The 20,426-nt window shown below is 41.5% G+C and overlaps 1 protein-coding gene across 1 annotated transcript; it reads right to left on the bottom strand.

The window, feature by feature from the left end:
- Positions 1-451: 451 nt before the first annotated feature.
- On the bottom strand, positions 452-16,380 carry LOC149207603 (uncharacterized). The gene is made up of 6 exons (XM_089398089.1): positions 16,345-16,380; positions 5,789-6,065; positions 5,188-5,548; positions 4,510-4,682; positions 3,306-4,269; positions 452-2,927 (listed from the first exon to the last, which is right to left on the bottom strand). Exons 1-6 carry the CDS (start codon positions 16,378-16,380, stop codon positions 452-454), a joined length of 4,287 nt encoding a protein of 1,428 aa, XP_089254215.1.
- Between the last annotated feature and the right edge of the window lie 4,046 nt (positions 16,381-20,426).

Here is a 20,426-nt window from a genome sequence, read left to right as displayed (position 1 = left end):
ACCACGATCGGCGTTGCTGAAACACCAGTTTCAGCAACTGATAAAATAACTGTGTTGCTGGAACACCATTTCCAGCAAGCAAATTTCTGGGTTTTCTGTGTTAAAACAGAATTACTGGTTAATCCGATTATGGGATGATGCAGAGAGAATCTTCCAAATTGACTGATAGGGCTCTTTGGCTTCTGGCAGCTCCAAGGTTGGCTTCAAAATCAGCTTGAGCATTTTGTCAAAGCAATTTCCCCTGGAGCAGAAAGAGCCGTGCGAAATGGGCAGCTGTCCGATTGAATGTACAGAGCCTGACGTCAAAATTTTGCGTTGCTGAAACACCACGAGCGGCGTTGCTGAAACACCAGTTTCAGCAACTGATAAAATAACTGTGTTGCTGGAACACCATTTCCAGCAAGCAAATTCTGGGTTTTCTGTGTTAAAACAGAATTACTGGTTAATCCGATTATGGGATGATGCAGAGAGAATCTTCCAAATTGACTGATAGGGTTCTTTGGCTTCTGGCAGCTCCAAGGTTGGCTTCAAAATCAGCTTGAGAATTAAGCTGCCTCATAATGTGGTAGAAGGAGATTTTCTGAAACTTAGCCAGCATGGGTCTTATTTTCTTTAGAATTCGGCCTAAATGAATCTGCCACTGATTCGAAGGAGAATTCATTGCTTGAATGATGAGCCGAGAGTCTCCGAAGACCGTCAATGTTTGAATGTTCCGTTTTAGAGCCAGAGTCAGCCCCTGCCACAAAGCTAGAGCCTCAGCTCTATTATTTGATTCGATTCCCAGACCCCAATGGTACTTGAGTAAAGTAGACCCATCGGGTTTCAGCAGCACTCCACCTCCACCCGCAGCTCCTGGATTGCCTTTAGAAGCCCCGTCGAAGAAAAGACAATGGTCATCTAGTGCCGATCTCCACTTTAGAAATTCCTGTTCTTCCATACGGATTTCCCACTTAGCATGGCAAGTGGTTGGAATAGTAGGGATGGGTTGATTATTTGGAACGATTTCTTTTAGCCACAGCTCCTCCTCATTGTCCAGCTTTACTTCATTCCTTAGGGTTGGCTTAGCTTCCAAAGTCTCTCCCAATAAAGCTTTAATTTTGGATATAACATTGTTTACAGTGCAGATTTCTCCTCTGAAGATTCTGTTGTTCCTTTCCAGCCATAATTTCCAACATATGTATTTAGGGGTCCACATCCAAGCAGTCCTAAGGAGGTTTTTATTGTTGGTGCAGATTGGAGGAAGCTTGGCCCACTCGTAGAACAGGGATGGCACACTTCTTGGTAGCTCAATCTTGTCCGCCCTTGAACTCAGGACCCCTTTCCAGACTGCCTTGGCAAAGGGGCACAGCAGCAACAGGTGTTCAGCTGTTTCTTCCTCTGATATACATAATGGACATCTGGAGGGCCCTTCCATTCCCCGTTTTCTCAGATTGTCTCCTGTGAGAATACTATTATGAGCAAGTGTCCAGCAGAAAAAGTCTATTTTAGGGAGAGAAGGAAAGTTCCATATGAATTTCCATTGCGTTGGGTCTGGAGGGACATTCGGGACAGCAATTAAACTTTTGTATCCTTCAGCTACCGAGTAGGAGCCAGTATGGGAGCCCCACCCTCTTTTATCCTTGGCTGTTGCTGATAATGGTGATTTCCCTTGCAGATTGTCTAACAGTAAAGAAGCTTCAGATTGCAAATGGTGTGGCACCTCCCCGAGATTCCAGCTGTCCCATCTTCTTTCAGCATCCTCCGTCCAGTTGGTTATGTCCCATAGAGTTTCCTTGTTGTTGGAATGCAACCATAGCTTAATATTTGCCAGGCCTTTTATATGATGAAGAGGCTGGTCTCCAAGAATCTGATCATTCCAAATTCTTATTTTTTTCCCATTACCTGGGATCCAATAGAGGTTGAGGCTGAAGTTGTCCAGAGCAGCGATACAAAGTTTGGATATTGGGGAGCCTTTGGAATTTTTTGGAGGAAGATCAAGACATCTCAATCGTTGACCTTGAAAGTATTTCTTCCACAACACTTTCTTGCTCCAGCTTATTTTTCCTGCCACAATATTCCACAATATTTTTGAGCCAAGAGCGAGATTTTGGGCAGCCGAGTCTCTAATTTGCAGACCTCCTTCTATGAAAGGTTTCTTAATGGTATCCCAATTTACTAAATGAAGCCTTCTTTCGTTGTTTTTTCCCCCTTCCCACATAAATCTTCTCAGCATACCATCCATTTTACTGAGAAAGGTTTTGGGGGCGAGGAGAATGGAATGCTGAAACAGAGGCATGCTTGTTAAGACAGATTTTATAAGGATAATTTTCCCAGCAGTGTTCAGCCAGGAGGCTCCCCAGGCATTAATTCTGAGTTTGAGCTTGTCCAAAAGGGGCATCCAATGGGAAACTTTGGGGATGGATCTGAAAATTGGGATCCCAAGATATTTGAAAGAATCCCAGTCTTGACAGATTTTCATTTCAAGAAGCCTAGCTATATCAGCAAGGTTTTTAGCTGAGCAATTCCAGCCATAGATTGTACTTTTTGAGTAGTTAATCTTGCTGCCGGATGCTTCCTTATAGATGTCCAGTTCCTTTTTGAAAGAATTGGCCGAAATAATACTCGCTCCACCTAGTAGCAGAGTATCGTCGGCAAATTGAGCATGGTTTATTTCTTTGACATTTTGCACCATTCTGAGACCTGGCAGAATTTGGATTTGCTGACAGTAGTCGAGCTGGAAACTCAACACTGAGGCTTGAATGGCATAGAGAAGCGGGGACAGCGGACAGCCTTGCCTTAATCCCCTTGAAGCTGTAAAAAATTCAGTTGATCTTCCATTTACCAGCGGAGCAATCCAAGGAGAGGCGATGCAGGCTTTCACCCAATTTGTGAATTTTGTTGAAAAGCCCATTTTTGTCATAACTGCAAACAGAAAGTCATGCCTCACCCTGTCAAAGGCATTAGCCAGATCTAGTTTTATTACCATTCCTTTCTCTTTTCTCTGGACACTTGAATGTACTGCCTCTTGAACCAGTACAATATTATCCAGTATCTTTCTCCCTTTGATGAAGCCTCCTTGGTTCTCCGGTATGATGTCTGGCAATATATTCTTGAGGCGCATGGATATTATTTTGGTAATAAGTTTATAGCTAGTATTACACAACGAAATGGGGCGGAATCTACTGAACTCAGAAGCTCCTTTTTCTTTCGGAAGCAAAGCCAGGAAGGCTGAATTGGTGCTGCCTCCTATCTTAGTACAAAATTGGGATTTCCTTACCATTCTCAGAAGGTCTTTGTTGATAATTGACCAGCAAGACTGAAAGAACCTGGCAGTGAACCCATCAGGCCCTGGCGCTTTATCCGGGTCCATGCAATCCAAAGCTTTCTTGAGCTCATCCATGCTGATCGGGGCAGTCAGCATATTATTGACGGGGTCTTGCACACAGAAGGGGATCAGATTGTACGGATATGCTTGGGGATCTATAGGCTGGTAATCAGGAGCTGAATAGAGGTCTTTAAAAAAGGAGAATGCTGCTCTCTTTATGCCCTCAAAATCATTAACCACTGTATCTTGGAATCGGATTTCTGAAACATTTTTGTATTGCTTTCGGGCTTCGACATGTTTGTGGAAGAAACTAGTATTTTTGTCGCCGGCTTGTAACCATAAGTTTCTAGATTTCTGTCTCCAATACTCCTCTTCGTCCCTACTGGCTTTATGAAAGGCTTTTTGTAACTCAACTTCTTTTTGGAGCAGACTTTGGGTAATATCTGAATTCTCCATTGAGGATTGGAGGGCAGCAAGATTTTCTATAGACTCTTTTCGATTGGCAGCAGGAGTTTTCAAAGCTTTTGCCCATTCCTTGAGCTTTCTCTTAAGAGCCCGCAATTTTTCTTCCCACACGAAGAAAGGGGAACCCTGAATTTTCCGGTTCCAGACTTCAGCAACCACCTCATTGAACCCCTCTTGCTGAATCCATAAAGGGCTAAATCTAAATGGAATGGGACCAAGAAATCTATCCACGGAGAGTTCCAGACTTATGGGTTTGTGGTCAGAGGTGCAGTTGGGCAGAATTTTGGATGAGGTCATTAGGCCATTAGTGAGGAAGGAGGTTTGGACAAGGAATCTGTCCAAGCGAGCTGCTATATGGCTGGGACCTAGTCTTTTATTAGACCAAGTATATTTCCCGGCTGAAGGTTTGATGTCCTCCAAATCCCAATCGTTCATGATGTCTTCTACCCATTCTCTGGCAGGGTCCCTTACAGGTGAACCACCTTTTTTCTCTTCAGCAGCTAGAGTAACGTTCAGATCCCCTGCAATAATGATATTTCCTGGATTGTGCAAAACAAGAAAGGACTGGAGCGAGTCCCAGCAAATTTTTTTCTCCGATGGCAAGACTGGAGCATAAAGGTTAAATAAACTTACTTGTTGACCAGAATCTTTGTGAAGGAGTTGAGTGAAAATCCAGTGCTGGCCACTTTCTTCTTGAATCAAGTCGTATTTGGAGCTGTCCCAGAAGGAGGCGATCCCACCAGAGGCACCTCTAGCACTGACAGCTCTTCCAGGGCCTTTGCGCCAGAATGTTTTGCTGGATTGGAGGAGAAGAGAGTCCTCCATCTTTGTCTCCTGGATGAGAAGGATTTCAGGCATATGCAACCTTACAATGTCTTTCAGGGCCTCTTCTTTCAGCCTGCTACCTAATCCTCTGCAATTCCAGGAGACGTATTTCATTATTTACTGGAGAGGGGGGGAGTGGCTCCTTTTGGAGCCTTGTTATTCTTGCGCCCGGATCTGGTATTCATCATTCCCTTGAGGGTTTTCTGGGAACCTTGGAGAACATCCATGTAGGTTTTCTCCTCTCTTTGTTTCTTCTTGGATTTTCGGCCCCTGGATGTTTTGATAGGAGAGATTTGAGAACTGTCTGATTCAGATTCTCTTTCTTCTGATTCTTCTCCTGATTCGGAGGCAAGACTAATGTGTTCGTCATCGCCTGCTTTTCCCCCTTGATCTGCCTTGGTTAGTTGGGGATTTGATTCTTCTTCGGATTCTTTCCTTTCCTTTGGCTGACCTTCAGTTTCTTCATGTTTCTCTGAGGCCTCCCCCTTTTCAGCTGTGGATGGGCCTTCATTTGAGACTGGTTTGGTTTTGTCGTTGGGCTGGGGATTTCCCTTTGATTCTGTCTGCTTCTTCTCGTTTGGCTTTGAGACTACCTTTCCTTTTTTATTTCCTTCCATCCTTCTTCTTCCTCTTTATCCCCTGATGGTGCTTTAGGGCAGTTTCGTTGAAAATGGCCATGTTCATGGCAGATCCTGCATTTAAATGGGAGTTGCTCGTAGTCTAGCTTCTGGTAGTGATGCCAATCTCCCACTGTCAACTTGATAGCTTCCGGTAGCCCAGCTTCGAGATCCACTTCCACGCATATTCTGGCGCAGGTGTATTGGCCCTTGTTATCAGCTTTGTCGATGAATCTTCCCAGTCCATTTCCTATCTTTTGCAGTGCTTGGTAGCTCCAACAGTGTATTGGAAGATTGGGGAGCTGAACCCAAACAGGGACCTCCTTTGGGACATCGACTGAGGGGTCAAAGTCGGGTGTCCATTTATTCAGAAAGAGACCTTGGTTTCCCATGAAATATGGGCCATTTCTGAACACCAAATCTCGGTCTTCCTTGGTAGTGAATTCAAAGATGAAGTAGCCCCTTCCAATCGGGTAGCTGATTACATTGTTTGGGAGCAGGGGTCTCCAGTTTCTTTGCACCCATTCATCAGTCGATTTGGTTGTTGGCCATCGTCCCATAAACTGCCCTACTAAACCTCTGTCAGCCAGGGCAAGGGCGATTTTGATTGTCTGGTCTTCTGGCAGAGCAATTTCTGGGATTTCTTCTAATTTTTTGATAAACTTCGGAGCTTCAGGCTGCATTCGTTTTTTCCCTCTTTGCGTAAGGATCTTCTTGAAGGCTTCTGCAAGCGAAATCGGAGGGGTGGGAGAGGGCTCCGCACCCCCTGGAGCAGCCATGGCGGCGGCAGCTGGTTGAAAACCTAGCAGAACGCATTCCCTATCGCGCGCGCGTTTTACCAATAGAACTGTAATCTGTTTGTTACAAGGTATTAAAATACACATTTTGCTGAACCTATCCACAACAAGATATAAATAGTCATGACCTTTTCTAGATTTAGGCAGTCCCCCAACGAAGTCCATAGAAACACTTTCCCAGAGATGAGAAGGAACTGGTAGTGGAGTGTACAAGCCTAGTTTTCTATTGTCGGGCTTGCTTTTAGCACACATGGTACACCCTCTTACATATCTAGAAATTGTCTCATTCATTTTTGGCCAATAACAAAATCTTTGCCGCTGTGAAACTTTTTTACTTATACCAAAGTGACCTGATATTAGAGAAGTGTGTGCTTCTCGAATTATCTTTACTCCTTCTATTTGAGGAATGCATAACTTTCCAAAATAATACAAGACTTGGTCCTTAAAATGATAATCCAATTCTTCTACTTGTTTGCCATGACTTAAAGTTGCATATACATCTTTAAAATCTATATCTTGAGCATACTGTTCAATGTAGCTTTCATGTAATACTGAATTATGCTTAAGTATAGTGGATGCATTTATGATTGGTTTGGGCAACATATCTGCAACTTTATTGTGTATGCCCTTTTATATCTAATGACTAGATGAAACTATTGTAGAAAACCCATCCACCTATAGTGTCTTGATTATTGCAACTTAGTTTGTGAATGCAAATATTGAAGTGGTTGATGATCAATATGTATAACTGTCTCTTTGCCCATTAGGTAATGTTTCCACTTTTTCGCACTCTGTACTAATGCATACAATTCTTTATCATATGTGGGATAATTAACTACTGCAGAATTAAATGTCTCAGAATGATAACATATGGGTTTACCATGCTGCGTCAACACTGCTCCCATGGCATAGTCACTAGCATCCGTTTCAATCTCAAATGGTCTTTGAAGATCGGGCAATGCTAGTACTGGTGCTGTACTAATCTTTTCTTTCAAGGTGTCGAAGGCTTTCTGTTGTTTGTGTTGAGATTGCAACAAGATGATGGAGCTTAGTGAAAAGAGTCGCCTTCACTAAGTGGGCCCGCAGGCTATTTTTGGCGCAAGTCTATTTTTAGACTATGTCTATTTTTAGACATATGGATCATGTCTATGTTTATGGATGATTGATCAAGTTGGGAAAAATAGATGGACTTCTATTTTTGATGAAAGTGTGAGTGATCACAGTGTGAGTGATCAAGTCTATTTTTAGACTGGTTGTCAAAAATAGAAAAGTCAAATATTATTATCTCACAATAATATTTGGACTATAAACTTAATCTTATTCTCTTGGAGCACTTCAGTTTGAGCTACGGAAGTGGCACATGCAGTTGTCAGAAGGAAATTCGTTTTTCTTATGAGTCAGTTGAGTTGTTGCATGCATGACTTCAGTTAGAACTCAAGTGAGTTGAGTTTAGTGGACTGGAGGTACAGTTGATGGAGTTGTGTTCAATTTAACTTAGTTAAACTGGTTGTAGTTAGTCTAACTGTAGATAGACTAATGATGAGTTGTTAAACTAATTATTAACTCATAATACAACTAAAGAATACATCAGTTAACTCAGTTGCATGTCAGTGCATGTTCAGTTCAACAGGGACAAGTGGTAGAGAATCAGATTGCTATCAGTTGTGACTATAGTTGTGCACCAGATCTTGCACAATCAAAGGGATTGAGTATGCCAATGAGTTTGCTCACGTATTTGGCCCACATTTTAGCCTTTGCTCACGTCCACAAAGAGTGAGTGACTATTTTGCAGGTGAAAATCGAGTTTGGGAAGCAATTCTCATCAGTTCTTGAGTAGGTATTGAGCAGTGGAGGCAGGCAAGCAGTGGAAGAGATTTGGAGATCAGATCTGAGCTGTATTGTGTGTAACAGAGGTGGAGATACTTGTGAGAAGTATTATGCTGTGTAATGTTACATGACTCAATCATTAATATACAGATAGTGTGGGGTTTTTAGCGAGATGCTTTCCCCGTGATACATACTGTGTTAATGTGTGAATGCTCTTGATGTTTTATTGTTATTGATGCTGCTATATTCTTGATCAACATAGAGGAGATTATGTATTATACATGTTCCGCTTAAATTGTATGATCAGGATAATCTCTGTTGAATATGTGTTAAATTATTCAAAATTTCTACATGGTATCAGAGCTAGATGATTTGTAGAAAAAATTTCTACATGGTATCGGAGCAGCTTGATTTGTAGAAGAGATTTTTACAGGATATCAAGCGAGGGTTGATCGGAAGCAGTTGAGTTGGTTGCTGGTGGAATTCGAATTTGCAGCAGTGTTTTCTTGGTGACAACGCAGCAATGTCTTTCAACAGATTGCGATTGGAGTATGCTCTTGAGGGCAGCTCAAACTATATTGCATGGAAGGACAGGATGGAGGCAGTATTGGATGATAACGGGCTGAAGGAATTCATAGATACGGATATCCCAAAGCCTACTGATGCTACTCAAGTTGATGCTTGGCAAAAGAAGATCGCAAAATGTCGAAGAATTCTGTTGGAGGGCGTGAAGGATCACATTGTGTCCAGCCTCCATGGAAAAGCTACTCCATATTTAATGTGGAAATCATTAACAGAATTATTCCAAAGCAAGAGCGATCAGAGGAAGCTGGCGCTCAAAGATAAACTCAGAAACATCAAATGCGAGAAGGGAGACAGTATTCCCAAGTATCTCACGAAGTTCACTCAGTGTCGAGATGAGCTGGGAAGTGTGGGGGTTACTGTCGATGATGAGGACTTGGTGAGCTTGGCTCTCCTTGGTCTTCCGAAGAGTTGGCATTCCTATCAGGACTCTGTCAATGGTCGGGAGAAGTTGCCAGGATGGGAAAGACTATGGTCAGATCTTGTGCAGGAGGAGATCAGGCGGAGTACCAGGGACGGATCTTCGTCAAAGGGAGCTGATGAAGAGAATTGTGCTTTGGCTGCCAAAGCAAAGAAAGGGAAGAGCAAGAAAGCTTCTCAGTCTGGTGCGAAAGGCAAGAAGCAGGATATGTCCAAAGTGAAGTGTTTTCACTGTCACCAGCATGGACACTATGCCACAAATTGTCCGCAGAAGAAGAAGAACAAGCAAGCTGCTGGATCTGCAGGGGGAGAGGCTTTAGCTTCTCAGTTTGAGCTTGATTTTTCATTGATCGCATGCTTGGTTTCAAGTGTGATGGGATCAGTGTGGTTCTTGGACAGTGGTGCGTCTTTTCACATGACGGGAGATAGAGATTTGTTCTCTGATCTGGAGGACAAAGATCTTGGAGTGCACATCGAGATGGGCGATGATGGTAGATACAGTGCGACCGGTATCGGTACCATTTCCTTTGAGAGGGAGTCTGGTAAACCCTTTGTATTGAAGGAAGTCATGCATGTTCCAGGATTGAAGAAGAATCTCATCTCAGTGGCGATGTTAGAAGACAAGGGGCATGATGTTGTTTTCAGCGAGGGAAAGGCCTTCCTGCGCAGCAAGACAACTGGTGAGACCCGGAAGATAGGGGTTCGAGTGAGGAACCTTTATCAGTTGCATGTAGATGGATGCGCAGCAATGGCAGGCAAGGCAGAAGGATTGGTGAGCCGGGATGATGGCGAGTTATGGCACAGGAGATTGGGTCACCTTCACCATGGAGCCTTGAAGATACTGCAGGAGATCACTACAGGGCTTCCTAAAGGCACACTTGCGCAGTCAGATCAATGCAAGGGGTGTACTTTGGGGAAGTTTGTGAAAGCCACCTTTCACGAGAAGGATAGTCGTGCCACGACGATCCTTGAGAGAATTCACACAGACGTGTGTGGACCTTTCTCAGTTGCTTCGACAGCAAAACACAGGTATTATGTGATTTTTGTTGATGATTTCTCTCGTAAGTGCTGGATCTTCTTCATGCAGAAGAAGAGCGAGACATATTCAAAGTTCTGTGAATTCAAAGCACTGGTCGAGAAGGAGTCGGGGAAGAAGGTGAAGGCTCTTAGGAGCGATAATGGTGGTGAATACATCTCGGACGAGTTCAAGGATTTCTGCAAGGCAGAAGGGATTCGTAGAGAGCTCATAGCTCCCCATAACCCACAGCAGAACGGGGTAGCTGAGCGGAAGAACAGAACGATTGTGGGTGCTGCACGGGCAATGTTGCATGATCAGGGCCTACCCCTTCACTTGTGGGCGGAAGCATGCAATACAACAGTTTATGTGCAGAACCGTTGTCCTCATAGGATACTTGGCATGAGTACACCTGAGGAGGCTTATTCTGGTAAGAAGCCTGATCTTTCTCATTTGAGGATTTTTGGTGCTAACGTTTACATGCATGTGACGAAGGATGCCAGAAAGAAGTTGGAGCCGACTGCAGAGGTTGGGATATTTGTGGGGTACACTGATACGCCCCACAACTATCGTGTGTATTTGCCAGACAGTGGTAAAACTGTTGTGCGACGGGATATAAAATTTCAGGAGGAGAAAGCCATGAAGTGTTCGCTTGAGAGGGAGCTACACTTGCATGCAGATGAGGAGCTATTAGTTCCTAAGGATGAGCTTCAGGACGTGGATCAGCCATAGGACGAGGTTCATGGAGTGGAAGAGACCACTCATGCAGCGCCAACCATCAGAGGGCGAAAGCGCTTGACAGAAGCTGAGCGACTGGCTCAAGATGCAGAGAAAGTTGTAGGACCACCTACAGCCCAACGCAGGCAGAGACAGTCACCTGATCGGTACACTGGATACATGGCTCTTATGAGCAAGTGTGTTGTGACTGAGCCATCCTCTTTCGAGGAAGCTGTGGAGGATCCGGCATGGGTAGACGCCATGGTGGAAGAGTATGATTCTATTGTCAGAAACAGTGCATGGGAGATTGTTCCTAGACCGGAAGGGAAATCAGTGGTGGGTTCGAGATGGATCTACAAAGTTAAGCAGGCAGCTGACGGGAGTGTGGAGAAGTACAAGGCAAGATTTGTTGCCCGAGGCTTTTCACAGATTGAGGGGATCGATTATGAGGAGACCTTTGCACCTGTCGCAAGGTATTCTTCCATATGGACGATTCTTGCTCTCTCAGCGCAGATGGGATGGCACATTCATCAGATGGATGTGAAGACTGCGTTCTACTTGTTTGCCATGACTTAAAGTTGCATATACATCTTTAAAATCTATATCTTGAGCATACTGTTCAATGTAGCTTTCATGTAATACTGAATTATGCTTAAGTATAGTGGATGCATTTATGATTGGTTTGGGCAACATATCTGCAACTTTATTGTGTATGCCCTTTTATATCTAATGACTAGATGAAACTATTGTAGAAAACCCATCCACCTATAGTGTCTTGATTATTGCAACTTAGTTTGTGAATGCAAATATTGAAGTGGTTGATGATCAATATGTATAACTGTCTCTTTGCCCATTAGGTAATGTTTCCACTTTTTCGCACTCTGTACTAATGCATACAATTATTTATCATATGTGGGATAATTAACTACTGCAGAATTAAATGTCTCAGAATGATAACATATGGGTTTACCATGCTGCGTCAACACTGCTCCCATGGCATAGTCACTAGCATCCGTTTCAATCTCAAATGGTCTTTGAAGATCGGGCAATGCTAGTACTGGTGCTGTACTAATCTTTTCTTTCAAGGTGTCGAAGGCTTTCTGTTGTTTGTGTTGAGATTGCAACAAGATGATGGAGCTTAGTGAAAAGAGTCGCCTTCACTAAGTGGGCCCGCAGGCTATTTTTGGCGCAAGTCTATTTTTAGACTATGTCTATTTTTAGACATATGGATCATGTCTATGTTTATGGATGATTGATCAAGTTGGGAAAAATAGATGGACTTCTATTTTTGATGAAAGTGTGAGTGATCACAGTGTGAGTGATCAAGTCTATTTTTAGACTGGTTGTCAAAAATAGAAAAGTCAAATATTATTATCTCACAATAATATTTGGACTATAAACTTAATCTTATTCTCTTGGAGCACTTCAGTTTGAGCTACGGAAGTGGCACATGCAGCTGTCAGAAGGAAATTCGTTTTTCTTATGAGTCAGTTGAGTTGTTGCATGCATGACTTCAGTTAGAACTCAAGTGAGTTGAGTTTAGTGGACTGGAGGTACAGTTGATGGAGTTGTGTTCAGTTTAACTTAGTTAAACTGGTTGTAGTTAGTCTAACTGTAGATAGACTAATGATGAGTTGTTAAACTAATTATTAACTCATAATACAACTAAAGAATACATCAGTTAACTCAGTTGCATGTCAGTGCATGTTCAGTTCAACAGGGACAAGTGGTAGAGAATCAGATTGCTATCAGTTGTGACTATAGTTGTGCACCAGATCTTGCACAATCAAAGGGATTGAGTATGCCAATGAGTTTGCTCACGTATTTGGCCCACATTTTAGCCTTTGCTCACGTCCACAAAGAGTGAGTGACTATTTTGCAGGTGAAAATCGAGTTTGGGAAGCAATTCTCATCAGTTCTTGAGCAGGTATTGAGCAGTGGAGGCAGGCAAGCAGTGGAAGAGATTTGGAGATCAGATCTGAGCTGTATTGTGTGTAACAGAGGTGGAGATACTTGTGAGAAGTATTATGCTGTGTAATGTTACATGACTCAATCATTAATATACAGATAGTGTGGGGTTTTTAGCGAGATGCTTTCCCCGTGATACATACTGTGTTAATGTGTGAATGCTCTTGATGTTTTATTGTTATTGATGCTGCTATATTCTTGATCAACGTAGAGGAGATTATGTATTATACATGTTCCGCTTAAATTGTATGATCAGGATAATCTCTGTTGAATATGTGTTAAATTATTCAAAATTTCTACAGTTTGCCTCCCCACTGAAACACCTTGTTCAATCTGGTTAAAGCATGTAAGGGAGCTACAATTAGGGAAAAGCTAGAAATAAACTTTCTCCAATACTGTGCTGCCCCTAAGAAGCTTCTAACTTCTGTAACAGATTTGGGTTTAGGCTAGTTTACAATGACTGCAACCTTAGAGGGATCTATCTTCAATTCACCACCCCCTATAATATGACCCAAATAATTTAAAGATGTTTTGCCAAATTCACAATTTGAGGGCTTAACATAAAGATTCTCTTTTTTCAAAACATCTAGAGTTTGCTTGACATGCTTCAAATGTTCTTCCCATGTTTTACTAAATATAAGAATGTCATCCAAATATACAATGACAAAATCATCAATAAAAGGCCCGAGTACATCATTCATTATTCTCATGAAAGTAGCAGGAGCATTAGTTAAGCCAAAAGGCATAACCAGCCACTCATACAATCCCTGCTTTGTTTTGAAAGCAGTCTTCCATGCATCTTGCTTTGCAACTCTGACCTGATGGTAGCCACTATACAAGTCCAAATTGGAAAAATAAACAACTTCTTTCAACTAATCTAATAGATCATCTATGCGAGGAAGGGGATAATGATTTTTGATCGTTATCTTATTCAGTGCTCGGTAATCAATGCACATTCTCCATGAGCCATCTTTCTTTCTCATCAAGACAATTGGAGACCCACAAGGCGATGTGCTAGGTCTTATGAACCCTTTCTAGAGTAGCTCCTGTACCTGCTTCTTGATTTCTGCATTCTCTAAAGTGGACAACCTGTACATTCCGATGTTAGGAAATGAAGCATCTTGCTGCAAATGAATATCATGTACTATTTCCTTTTTGGGTGGTAGACCTTTAGGTTCTTGAAATAGTATATCATATTCTGAAACAACTTTTTCTAAATCAGCTTGCTGTTTAGCATTACAACCCTCAAAGACATTGGTTTTATCAGGTTTCTTTTCCTTTACAACCATCAGTATAAATTGTTTGCATGAATTTACAATTCTTTTCATCTTCCTTGAGTTTATGAGAGTATAATTATTCTTGAGTTTATGAGCTCTTACAATATATTTGATTCCATCTTTAATGACTTGATACTTGTTCTTAGCTCTATAGAAAATAACTTTCCTATCATACAAGTAAGGACTTCCTAAAATAATTCCACATATATCCAAGGGAACAATATCTAACTCAACCTCATCTACAAATGCTGACCCAAAAGAAAACCTAAGTTTACATTGTCTAGTCACTTGAAGCTGTGCTTTATCACATAACCAACCTAATGGATATGGCTTTTTGTGAGGTGTGGTTAGTAATCCCAACTTCTTTACAATTGCTTCAGAAATTAAATTTACTTGTGAGCCACTATTAAACAAAGTATCAATCTTTTGATGCTTGGAAACAACTCGAATATGAAAAAGCTCATGTCTTTTCCTCTCATTTTCTTCATTGTCAGTAGATTGTGCATAATTACTAGTAGATGCTTCAGAATTTTTACCTTTTATACCTGTGGCTGCAATTGTTGTTTCATCTCCTGAATCTAACCCCAAATCTTTTTTAATAGCTGCAATGGTCTTCTTTTTCTTCCCATCGTACTTCTTGGGTTTCAACTCCGGATGCAGAATCCAGAAGTGTTCATCATCATACCCATCCTTCTTACAGTGAGTGCATGAATATTTGGTCGTTTGTACAATATTTGTCTTTCTCTCTTTCCATTTTTGTTTCTTTTTCTCCTTATTCTCGCTTGTAGTGGGTTTTGATGATCCCCCAACTTCTGGGTTCACATTCTTGCCTCTAGCCTCTAGATGAGTAGCCTGAACAGATACCTCATCTATGCTAGTGGGATTAAACATGAGAATAGTGTGCCTTAAGTAGTTGTGTAGACCACCTATATACTTCAACAGAGTTTCAGGTGAGTCTAAAGAAATTCCTAGAATCAAAGCTCTTTTCCTAAATTCTTGAGTGTAGCCTTGTACACTTTGCCCTTTTAATTGGCGAAGAGTTTGCCAGCTCATCATGGCTTGCTGCATATAGGCTAGTGGATAGAACTTTTTTTTAATTACAGAAACGAATTCACTCCAGACAGAAAGAATTTTACCATGCTTCTTCATGTCAGCTTATGTCCTGCCTTCACACCATACCAAGGCAGTGCCTCCAAGGCGTAGGCTAGCCAGCTAAATCTTACTACTGTCTGAATCAATGCTTTGCACTCTGCAATAAACATCAATTTGTCTAATCCAATTATCCAGCTTCTCCGCATTCAAATCTCCATCATATATTGGTAAATCAAATTTAACATCTAATTTAAACAAAGATGTCTTCTTTTTGTTTTCAGGGCTACTAGGAGGTGTGGGAAGTTTTTCTTCTTTCCCTTTGCCTTTAGAGTGGTCATGGAGGAGATATTCTTTTGCTCCTTTATCTTGTTTGGAGTTTGATGAATCTTCCTCTCTACCTTTCTTAAATTCTCTATACATTTCCTCTACCATGGCTCTCATGGTCATGAAACTATCCATGAACTGAGGGTCTGATTCCAAGGGACTTTCTTTTGACATTTTCCTCTTAGGATAGACTCTTCCAATTTCAGGGTTAGTTTCAACCAACTCTCTTTCTACTAATTTAAGCTTTGATCTAGTTAGCATTCAATAACAAAATCCAGCACAAGCTTGTCTAACCTTAGTAACCTAGAGCTCTGATACCACTTAATCTGGAATTTATCCAGGACAAAGAATTAAAGGTATTACAGACTCATGTGCATGGATGTGCCTATCTTACTTTATGCAATGGATCGATAAGATTGCGAAATACATAGACACTGAAGTAGTTAGAGAAAACATAATAGGCAAACATGTAAACATAACAAGTTTAATAAGGAGTTCACCCAATGCTCGTGGGCTACGTCTCCTGGTCCAGGCTTCAGTGGTGGCCTCTCTATTATGTTTTCAATGCAGTTTTTTACAACAGTGAGATCAATTTGAGTCTCACTCAACATATATAAATTAGTAGGACTAGACTTGGATCCCCCAAGTCTCTGGAGTACATAGACTCTCCTTACTGAAACTCGACCTCTATTGGTCACAGTAGTATGAGCCCAATATGAGACTCATACATGATAGGCATGTACAGAGGAGTTCGCTTGAACCTCTCAAGCCTTCTCCGAAGTACACAGACTCTCTGACTCTCTCTGGCTTGATGCTGCTTTCAGGTCAGCTCGGCTTCTTCCCTCTGTTCTCTGCTTTCTTAACTCGCTTTTCTCACTGCTTGCGTTGTTTCTATTAGTTCGTGGCTTTAAAGCCAATCTGCTTTCTAACTGTTCGTTTCCGCTTCCTGACACTCTAGTTTTCCTGCCTCTGTCCATTTGAATTCCTTTGTTTTGCATCATCATCACTGTGTAATGCCTTACAGGGAGGTGGCCACCTGTTTCATAACGAACTGAGTGTCAGTTCTCTTGAAAATGTTTGAACGGTCGTTATTTCCGTTTAACTCCCAGATTACCTGCGACCATGATTCCTCTGCCAACTCATCGTTCATGCTGGACTTCAAACTTTTATACAACTCAGCTTGTTTACCTTATTGAATCCAGTCATCCATCGGATTGCATGTCCGCTGTCGATCTTGAGCCTCCAGATCCTACGGTCTCCATCCATATTGGGCGGGTAAGTTGCATGACGTTTACTTGTCTGATGTGAGCGATTTTCTCTCTCTTCCGCCAAACGCGTGGCACCTAGTGTGTGGCATTGGACAGGACTCGGTTGAAACTGCTTACAGCTCGAAGCCCTTCCAATATCCTACTGATTTTCGTTTGGGGCCTGCCTCTGACGGAATCGGCGAATTCTGTACGATTTTTGACTTTTTGGGTTCGGGTCGCTCGGGGCATTTTCTTCTCTGAGGGGTTTGCCCGGCAATATGCGATTAGCAACCTCCCCCGTTTCTAAAAAAGGCTTCCCATTTTGCTGTTTCATGGCAGCGCACGTTACCATGGGCTAATGGTCTGCGGCTTGACTGAGGGTCCTCGTTGCTCGACGCTGCTCACAAATTACAACTGTTCGAGGATACTTATGATAAGCTCGACCTTTTTAAGACTTTGAAACTTTGGCATGAATTTTATAGAGTTATAAAAACTTAGAGAGTTCTTTAGGATCCAATTCGGATCAGGTGTGGTACATGGGAAGAATTCTCAAACTAACAAAAGGTGCAAACATTAGTATTCTCCTGATAAGTTCCATATCCTTTATACTCACCATGACCAAAAACTTGTCTAGTCTTGGAGGGACTTTTTACTACTTCAATAACATAAGATTCACCAATTTTCTCCTCAATAACATTATACAACATGAGATGTAACCTTCTCTTCTCGTCCTTCACAACTTCAAGGAGTATTTTAAGTTCCCTATTCTCCTCTTGAAGAGATAAGTTAATGTCTTCCAATTGTTAGATCCTTTCATGCTTCAAACTCTCGCCCATTCTTGCAATCTGATCAGACCTGCTCTGATACCACTTGATCTGAAAATCGATAATCAGTAAGACTTTGCAAGATTTAAAAATTTGGGTCTTAAAAAATGTTTTAGTTCTTACATGTTCAAGATATAAACAATTACATTAAACGAACTTGACAATATAAAACACACATGCTATACTCAATCTAAACTATGGAGAAGTGTGAGCAAGCAAAGGAAACAAGATGACAACCATATGATAACGAAATTTGTCTAGTGTGGACTATGTCTCTGGGACTTGCTTCAATAGTGGGGTGGCCACTTTATTGATCTCTGCAACTAGATAATGAGTACATTCAAATATTTTTCAATGCAAGAAAGAGACTCTCTCCTTGAGTGGCATTGTCTCTCTTACAAAGAGACATTCTCCTACAAGGATCTCTCACTCATAGAGTCATTCACTTTCAACAATCAAATAAGGCTTAAAAATGACACTCTCGCATAAAGTGGCAACAGGTCCTCTTAAATCCGCTACTCAGAATATACTCACACTCATCACCTACACTAGTGTCACGCAATTCAGAGACCAATGGTTGTAAACATAAATAGTTCATGATTAATTGTCACTATGGACTTCCCTCAAAACTCCAAAATGAAGATCACCTGAAAATCAATCGCTGAAATGAGAAAATGAACATCTGTAGATGAATTCCTTGTGAAATTTCAAGCCATTTGAGTATAAACTCAACTCTATTTCACTCAGGCTCTCTAGGTCTCCCTCTAGAAATCTGCCTTGGAAATAGTGAGAAATAGCGCTAAGCCACCAAAACCAATGATGGCATATTTCCTAGCTCCAATGGCGATTCTGATGTTGCCATGCTTCTCAGAAGGTTCAAAAACCCCTAACTGGGCTCTTACAGAGCTTGATAAGATTAAGGGATGAGCAAAATACCCTCCTTTACCAACATGAAGTGTAACCTGCTCTACAAAGCCAACTTGCTCTACAATCCATGCAATAAATGACTTATAGCCCAATTGGTGGGTGCGTTTGTTAATAGGCCACAAGTTGGGGGTTTGATCCTCCCCGTGCATGTGGTTATGTTGTTGGTTTAAATATTTTAAATGGGTGTTTTATGTGGATGTCTCGCCATTTCATTGGCCCACCCATTCAATATAATGTGCACCCACGCCCGTTATATGTTGGATGTTACCCATTTTTATCGGACCACCGATTGGCGAACTGGCCTGTGGCTGATGTGGGTTCAAACCCCGCCGGTCCTGACTTATGGTGGTTGTTAACCCCGTACCCTTAATACCTTATGTAACCATTTGTTGCACCGTATTACATATGGCCACGGGCCATCAACCTTCACTTAATCCTCACCTCCAGGTCCACCTTGATCACGTTCGACACCATATAACCATCGATCTTGGCCAGTCGAGCTAACCTGTCGGCTGCCCATTTACTCCCAACCACCGGGTCATTAAAATTTAAATAAGACTGCCAACATATGGTTAATAAGCAACTCCTGTCGCACGCCGGTAGGGTGTTGGGTTGGTATTCCATATGTTCTGTTTTCGATTCCTGTGAAGGATGATTCAGTCGATTAAACCAATTTTGACATGAATCCTGAGGCCACATGGCGACCTCTCATAAGGCCACATGGTGCCCTGTGATTGACCCATTGGCCAGTTCATACGTCCAGTCACCATGCCAACGTTAGCAAAGAACTCATCCTCCATACAACCACTTGTCCTCATCTGATTTGCCTAACTTGGACTAATCTTGTGCTGCCACTTGTCAAATCCGTATGCTACCACGTGTCCTCACATGATTTGTCCATGTGCCTGCAAATGATGTTGTCATTTGTTTCCTTGTCATAGGGCCACGTGGTGGTCTCTCACCGGGCCATGTGGTTCCCAGTCACCATCCATTCAACCCTGTCTAGTAAACACTCCACGTGAGTGCCACATTTCATAATCGTACACCACATCAATGGCCACATCATCCTTATGGATGCCACATGGCATAATTTATTTGGCTCAATGAGATGTTGAAAATTCCAATTCCAAGTGACATGTGTCAACTCCTCTTGCTGCCACATCAACATGTTGACATCATCGTCGTATTGCCACATCAACATGATGACATGATCGGTCATATTTTGACGTCAATTGTACGAACTGCCATGTGATAGTCAACTTTGACCTTTGAATTTTTTGCTTGTCAACCCTGAACTTTGACTTGCAATAACTTTGTCATATGGAGTCCTTTTTTCACTCATTCAAGTTGCGTTGGATTCAGAATTTCGAGCTCTAAGCAATGAATCCATTTACAAGGAATTTTTAGATGGATAAATTTTGAGAATTTTAAGATCTAGTTGGATTAATTTAGAAGTGCATTTTTTAGATGTTGGTACTAACATTGCCTTTTCATTTGTCATATGTATTAACATTTCAAAAAATTTAAATTTTATGTAGTTATGCTTACTCATACTAACCAAAGGATACGAGAGGAGAATGTACAATCAAATGAAGGCCCTCATTTGTGAAAAAGAGGGGTTATCACTGCCATTTTATTATAAGATTATAGTTCAAGTACCTAACATAGTAATATTAACATATAACATGTATGATCATGAATAAGGAGAGGGATTTCCTTTTCATGGCCAATGTGACACTTTAGGGGATGGTATGTCTTTGCATGAGCTAAGGTTTTCAATGGACATGGTTTCTTATGTAGAAAGTTGTTTTCTTGGGGGAGTACCAATTGAATCGATATATAAAATACATATTAAGAAATATGTTGATATGGATGTGACAACTCGAGATAGGGATTTTTTGTTATGCAATAAAGATGTTGCAAACATATCTAATTTTCTGATGAAAGGAAACTACTAATTGCATGAAAAGGATGAAGTGAGTGTGAATCTATGGTACGAAAAACACTAGGATGGTTTAATCTTTTACCAAAATCCCAGTGGTGGAGTGGTCCTTTTATAATTGGAATACAAATGAAATGGATGTTGGATACCATGGTTAAGCTATCCTATAACAACTTAATAGCCATGAATTCAACATTCAATAAAATAAATATGGGGTGAGTGTGGTGCTGATGATTGATCTAGTAAAATCATTTTG

This window comes from Pinus tabuliformis, chromosome 1_2, assembly GCF_031772625.1.
Source record: "Pinus tabuliformis cultivar Carrire ecotype Pingquan chromosome 1_2, CPIR1, whole genome shotgun sequence".
Classification (NCBI taxonomy): domain Eukaryota; kingdom Viridiplantae; phylum Streptophyta; class Pinopsida; order Pinales; family Pinaceae; genus Pinus; species Pinus tabuliformis.
The sequence above is the reverse complement of the archived record's forward strand: the minus strand, read 5'-3'. Positions and strand labels throughout refer to the sequence as shown.